We start from the raw sequence: 7,280 nt of genomic DNA on the forward strand, positions 1-7,280 counted from the left end.
CCTCCTCCTCCGCCGCCTCCTCCCGGACCCCCGGCTCCTCCGGCTCCTTCTTCCACAAGGGGGTCTTCACGCCTGGGGGCGGGCGGAGAGAAGGTCGTACCCTGACTCTTCTGTGCCCACAACTCCACTCTTCCCCACCCTCACCCCCCACCCCCCAAAAAGGCACCTCAAGGATGGTGCGTACGCAGGAGCCAGCAGGACTCCAAGAGAAAGTTAGCGCGACCAGGATTCCCGGGCCAGGCCGGGGTCTGCCCGGCTGCACCCCCCACCCCACCTGATCGCCCCGGTGTCTGCGCTCCCTGGGACTGAGGATTGAGACGGTCTCTGTGCTTCCTGGGACTGAGGATTGAGACGGTCTCTGTGCTCCCTGGGACTGAGGATTGAGATGGTCCCTGTGCTTCCTGGGACTGAGGATTGAGACGGTCCCTGTGCTTCCTGGGACTGAGGATTGAGACAAGGCCGTTTGCTCGCCTGTGAAATGGGGGAGGAGTGCCTCTTTCGGGGGTTGATGTGAGGCAGGTGTGAGATCGCCGAGTGCCAGGCGCCCACGCGGGCTTGGCCAGCGGGAAGCAATGAACTGGAGGCCGCCAGGAGAGTTCCGAACCTGGCACCAATGAGGGCTCATCGCCTTCTCTCTAACTGGCTCTAGGGTGGGTGCTGTCCGTGGCGGTCAATAAACATGGTGCACTGGCTGGAATCCTAACGCGTGGCTGTTTACGTTTTGTTTTCTAGATGGGACTTCCTTCCTCCAAGCGGGCCTGGCCTTAGGGATCCCAGCATCACCTGTGGAGGGTGGGTGGGCAGTGGGCACACAGCACCTCGTATGATTAGAAAAAGGGGCCGCCAATGGGCAGACCCGTTAGGAAAAAGTGTCTCTTCCTCCTTCCAGGCATGACCCCAATTGCCAGCCAGATTCAGCCGCCACTGACCCCTCTTGCTGATGTCTTTGTTCGGCTCTAAGCAGTGGCCCTGGCGGGCAGGAAGTTCCTGGGCTGACATGGAAAGGAACCTGCCTGACGGGGGTGTCCACCCTCAGCAGCAAACACTAGCCCAGCGCCCTGGTGTGCCCTGCGGGCAGCCGGACCTGGGGAGCCAACCTTGTCATGAAAAGGGGGAGGGTGGCCGAAACCGGTTTGGCTCAGTGGATAGAGCGTCGGCCTGCGGACTGAAGTGTCCCGGGTTCGATTCCGGTCAAGGGCATGTACCTGGGTTGTGGGCACATCCCCAGTAGGAGATGTGCAGGAGGCAGCTGATCGATGTTTCTAACTCTCTATCTCTCCCTTCCTCTCTGTAAAAAATCAATAAATTATATTTTTTTAAAAAAAGGGGGGGGAGGGTGACAGAGGAGGCACAACTTCTGGGGTTTGCCCTGGAGAGGTGAAGACGACTTGCCATCGATGCCTGCCTAACCCAAAGAGGTTGGAGACGAAGGGGGGTCCTAATCACATTAGCATTCTAGCTCACATGTATCAAGCACCAATTACATGCAACCACCCCCCTGACTCTTTTCACACATCGTGTCCCTTCATCTTCACCACCCCCTCAGCTGGGTGAGGGATGAGGTAGGTCACGGAGGGGCCTGCGAATTTCATCTAAGGTTTTTGGAAACCTTCCAAGAAAAGTTGCTGCAGAGATTCTGCCCGTTCTTGGAGCTTTGCGGTTGTGAAAGGCCAGACCCACTGCGCAGCCAGAGCGGGCTGCTGGGGACTTTGCAGGAGGAGGGGGCACTGGAAAGAAAGGCTGGGACTTTGGGTGCCGGGCCATGGAGTTTGGACGTTGGTCGCCTATGAAGTTCACAGAGGCATTTAGCAAAGGGTCCAGAGCTAAACTCAGGTGTTTGGACTGTATCACTGTGTCCCTTCCATCCCCATCCCCCCGCGCTCACTAAACACCAAAGCCCACAGCCCTGCAGCAGTGGGAGCCACTGACTGTTCTGATGCAGGGACTCGCGCAGAACTGACAGAGGGAGACCCACTGTGGTCCAGGCCAGAGAAGACAAAAGTCTGAACCGCAGGAGGTAAAGAAGAGGGAGCAGATATCAAGCATATTCAGGAAAGAGAAAGGAGAGCGTTTGTACCTGGATGGGTATAATCTTAAAAAGGCTGGACTTCTACTCTGGGGTTACCATGGTGATGAGCTGGTTGGTCCACCCTGTAGTCAACATACCCTGTCCTCTGGCTCCACCCTGCCTCCAGCCCCACTTACCGTCCTTATCCATCCTTCCCAGGGCGATGCTGCCTTCTTCGCCCGGTCAGAGCCTGGGATGAGAGGAAGTAGCAGAACCCATAGAACTCGGTCTGGTCTCCAGGACTTCAGTTGGATCACCTGGGTGGGGCTGGAACCTAACCTGCCCATATGGTTCCACTCAGGAATCTGCCTTTTCTAGGCCTCCCCCCAGATATCCCCTACCTTCCTCGTGAAGCGGCATTATGTAAAGACAGCAGAGGGTGGGTTCAAACCTAGCTCCAGCACATAAATATATTTATTTTATTTTTTGTTAATCCTCACCCGAGGATATTTTTCCATTGATTTTTAGGGAGAGTGGAAGAGAGAGGGAAAGACAAAAACATTGATGTGAGAGAAACACATCGATTGGTTGCCTCCAACCAGGACCAGGGCCCAAGGAGCCTGCAACCAAGGTACGTGCCCTTGACCGGGATTGAACCTGGGACCCTTTGGTCCACAGGCCGATGCTCTATCCACTGAGCCAAACAGGCTAGGGCTCCAGCACATAAATATAAAAGGTGTCTGGCTCTGTGGATAGGCCTGCAGACTGAAGGGTCCCAGTTTGATTCTGGTCAAGGGCAAATGCCAGGGTTGTGGGCTTGATCCCTAGTAAGGGGCGTGCAGGAGGCAGCCAATCAATGATTCTGTCTTATCATTGATGTTTCTCTCTCTCTCTCCTCTCTGAAATCAATTATATATATATACTTAAGGGTGTCTGGTTTTCAGCATGTTCTCTCTCTGACCCTCAGTCTCCTCATCTGTAAACCAGATGTTGTGGTACAGAACCACTTACCTGGCCCACAGAATCCACCTAGACCTCTGCTTACTGTATCATTATTTTCTCTCCTCCCCTTTCTGTTCTATCCCTAACTGTGCCACGCCAGCCCGACCAAGGGTGATCCCGAGTAGGGGAGCTGAAAGGATTAAGGAAAGACAGACAAGAGAATAATAGCTGGGTCTCGGTGGGTGGGACGGGACGGGACGCTGCCTCCCTGATGAGGAGACAATGATGACGCCCACAAGCCGTGTCTTTATTTTATAGCAGATGCCACGAGGCAAAGTAGGGGCGTGATCACGTTGTTTACAGCATCCTCGTGAGCTCCAACCTCACTCAACTACATGCACCTGAACTTTAGCACAAGGCACGTGGGGCTCCGTGTTCGGACCATAGGTTCGAGCTTACAACCACAGCCGTTGGCTATAATTGTGCTGGGAGGGCCCTGCCCTCCAGCTGGGACTTGCACGTGGCAATGAGAGGACCCTGTCCTTTCATTAGTCCGAGGCTTGAACCTGGCCAAAACACTGTACCCGAGCCCCATACCTATCCTTACTCAGCCCTGCACCCCACTTCACCACGGCCAGCTCACTGCCTCAGCTCAGGGGAAACCCAGCTGCCTGGCATGAGGACATTCAACCCCGCTGAGAGGATCATACAAGCGAGGAACGAGGGCCTCCTGCCGCTCCGGTTTTCTTGGGGACAACCATCAGGCCTTGATGCCGTTAGAAGGTAATTGAAAGACACTTCCCCTCTAAAAGGTCAAGAAAAGCCCTGCATGCTCTGAGCACCCCCTTCCCTCTGCCCCACGTCCCACCTCTGTCATTCCTGGAACATGCCAAGCAGGCTCCTGCCAGAGCTTTTCTTAAAATATTTTTTATTGACTTCAGAGAGGAACAGGGAGGGAGAGAGAGAAACATCAATGATGAGAGAGAATCATTGATTGGCTGCCTCTTGCACGCCCCCTACTGGGGATAGAGCCAGTAACCCAGGCATGTGCCCTGACTGGGAGTTGAACTGTGACCTCCTGGTTCATAGGTCGATGCTCAGCTACTGAGCCCTACAGGCCAGGCTGCCAGAGCTTTTCACTGGCTGTTCCCTCTGCCCCGGTACCCTGCCCCCAGATCCCTGCAGTTCCTGCTCCCTTACTTCTCTCAGGTCTCCGTTCAATATCATCACATCAGTGAGGCCTTGCCCAACCACCTTATATAAAATGCCACACACACCCATCTCTTTAGTCTGTTAATTTTCTCCCTGGTGTTAGCACCATCTGACTCACATAGATTTATTTGTTTGCTATTTGCCAAGCAGCACTCCTTAACAGGCAAGCAGCCTCCATCGAGTCAGGGGCCTCATTGATTGCTCTAGATTTAGGCCTATAATAGTGTCTGGCACACAGTAGGTACTCAAGACATACTTGTTGAGTGAATGCACTGCTGTGGCCCTGGGGTGAGGTACTATGAGCGACAGCCCACTGTGGAGGAATCCTGTGGGTAGAGTTAGGGATGTGCAGATTCTCAAAGTGCGGGGGGCGGGGGAAGGGGGGTCATGGTGTGTAGACAAGGATGCTGGGAGAATCACCGAGAGCTGGGACCCACCCTGCCCCGAGCGTGTGTGTTCTTACAGTCTGATACTTTCCACATACATGATACGTTTATTCCTCACCCTCACAACACCCCAGGGAGGTAGACAGCAGCATTCCCATGTTACACTTGGGAAAACTAAGGCACAGAGAGGCTAGGTAGCATATGAAGGTCACAGAGGGACTTAGCAGAGGGTCCAGGGCTAAACTCATGTCTTTAGACTCTGTCACCGTGTGTATTCATCCCCATTCTACAGTGCTCACTAACCACCGTGGCACACCCTGGCCCTCCTTTCCTGCCCCCCATGCCCCAGAAGCCTCCACCATGTTCAACCCCACTTTTCCTCCCTGTTCCAGCTCCAGGGCGGGCTCTGCAGGGCAGTCCTTGCCAGCCAGGAAGAGTTAACAAGGAGTGTTTGTAGCAGCTGCTGTCTCCAAGGAGAGGAGAGAAGAAAGGAGGGTGGAGAGGCCAGGCCAGGCTCCATTGAGGTCCGGCTGGCGGTGGGGGTGGGAGGCAGCCAACGGGACCTGTCCAGCCCTGGAGGGGAGACAGGAGTGTCCTCACTTCCATCTGTCCTGGCAGGGGGCGAACTCTGGGTCCACTGTGCAGCCAAAGAGTGAGGTTGCTGCCTGGCCAGCCTGGGGGAGGCGGCTGAAGCCAGTGGCAAGTGGCAGAACCTGAAATCCGAGGCTCTCCCAGGGTAGAAGGGAACCGGGAGTCAGGGAGAACCAGCCAAGACACAGCAGGGGGCAGGAGTGAAGACAAAGAGCAGGAGAGAAGAGGTGCCCACCTCCTCCTCCGCTGAGGGTCAAAGCCATGTCCCAGCGTGGGGGACGAGGGAGGAGGTCTGGGACACCAGGGCCTCCGGTGCGCAGCATCCGGCCCTTTAAGTCCAGCGAGCAGTACCTGGAAGCCATGAAGGAGGACCTGGCCGAGTGGCTCCGGGATCTCTATGGGCTGGACATCAGTGCTGCCAACTTCCTGCAGGTGCTGGAGACGGGCCTGGTGCTGTGCCGGCATGCCAACGCCATCACCGAGGCTGCCCTGGCCTTCCTGGCTGCGGCGCCTGCCGGAGCCCGCAGGATTCCCGTGCCGCGGGCCGGGGTGTCCTGCAATGGGGCTGCCCAGCCAGGCACCTTCCAGGCCCGGGACAACGTCTCCAACTTCATCCGGTGGTGTCGCACGGAGATGGGCATCCAAGGTATCCCCCCCCCCGGCCCTCCCCTTTCCAGACCCTTACCTTGCTGGGTGCCCCCCTCCTCTCCGAGGCCCAGGCTGCACTGAGGGCCAACAGCCAGGGTCCTCCTTCCAGATTTGCCTTGGGCCAGCTCATCCCTTTTCATCCTTCCGTTTCCCCATCTCATAGTAAATCCTCAGTAAAGAAAGGTGTTCGTTGAATGATTCATTCATTCAACAAACACATGCTGAGTCCCTATCTCCTTTGTGTGAAGCACCGAGGACGGAGAGCTCTGATCCCCAGTTCCAAGGAGTTGAGGGTCTAGGAATGGAGGCGGATGAGTGAGCAGACACATACATGACGGCCCATTGTGATAAGAGCTTGGGAGAGGGGTGTGAGCGCGGGGGAGGGAACAGCTACCTGATGAAGTGGAAGGTGGGGGCAGAGAGAGGCCGCGTGGAAGAAGGAAGTGTGAGCTGCGTCTTGAGGCATGGAGTTTGGGGGGCAAGCAGGGGACCAGCAGGGGCAGCACCATTTGGTGTCTGGGAGAAGCTGCTGTGGGTGAGGGCACAGGCCAGGGCGAGGTGCTGAGAGAACAGCGGAGGGAGCACCGGACATTAGGGAGGGGCCAGTCGCACTGGGGCTTGTGAGACTCAGGGGAGTGAGTGTCAGGGTCCCTCATCCCCTGGGCCTGGGACCAGCAGTGGGAGGGAGCTGGATGTTGTGCCATCCTCCAGGCCAAAGGCGGCAGGTGTGAGGCAGAGGGGAGGGTTAGGCCGGGCTCCTGGCTGGGGGCAAGGCAGTGAGGGGCAGGGTGGGAGGGGTGAGCAAGGCTAGGGTTTTATTGAGCGCTTACTATGTGCCGGGCTGTGTCTGCAAACACAACAATCCCATGAAATAGACTATGTCCCCATTTTACAGAAGAGAAGACTGAGGGCTCAGGGACTAGCCCAAGGTCACACAGCTGGCGGGTGGGAGTGTCAAGGATCTCTGGAGGTCAGGCTCCCAGCCCAGTACTCAGCCCTACCTCCTGACACCTGGGCTGGAGGTAGAGGATGAGATGCCTGGAGGCGACTGGAGGTCAGAGGAGGAAGCAGAACAAACCGCTTCTAGCTTCAGGACTCAGCCCTTCTCACAGCCAGGCTCCAGGGTCCTGTGCTTGGCTGGGTCACTTCTTCCCACCCCGACCCTGCCCTCTCCTGTGACAGGAGCCACCCTGTCTGCGCTCAGTGCCGGACCGATTCTGCCCAGACCCTTCGCGGGGGCTGGTGCCAATTGGGATCCTCGGACCCAGGCTTCCCACCGCCTGGCTCCGGAAAGGCCAGCGGGGCTCAGGCGGCCGACCCACCCCTCCCTCTCCCCTCCCCTTGCCAGAGGTGCTCATGTTCGAGACGGAGGACTTGGTGCTGCGCAAGAACGTCAAGAGCGTGGTGCTGTGTTTGCTGGAGCTGGGCCGCCGGGCCTGGCGCTTCGGGGTGGCGGCGCCCACCCTGGTGCAGCTGGAGGAGGAGATCGACGA

The 7,280-nt window shown here is 57.1% G+C and overlaps 1 protein-coding gene across 1 annotated transcript in view; it reads left to right on the forward strand.

Moving 5' to 3' along the window:
• Positions 1-5,237: 5,237 nt before the first annotated feature.
• The window catches only part of GAS2L2 (growth arrest specific 2 like 2), a 7,653-nt gene continuing 5,610 nt past the window's right edge, over positions 5,238-7,280 (forward strand). Inside the window, 2 exon segments of the mRNA XM_015559250.1 lie at positions 5,238-5,785; positions 7,136-7,280. The exon segment at positions 7,136-7,280 is cut by the window's right edge and continues 110 nt beyond it. Coding sequence (XP_015414736.1) covers positions 5,401-5,785; positions 7,136-7,280 — 530 coding nt within the window. The 5' untranslated portion in view covers positions 5,238-5,400.

This window comes from Myotis davidii, unplaced genomic scaffold, assembly GCF_000327345.1.
Source record: "Myotis davidii unplaced genomic scaffold, ASM32734v1 scaffold574, whole genome shotgun sequence".
Lineage (NCBI taxonomy): Eukaryota > Metazoa > Chordata > Mammalia > Chiroptera > Vespertilionidae > Myotis > Myotis davidii.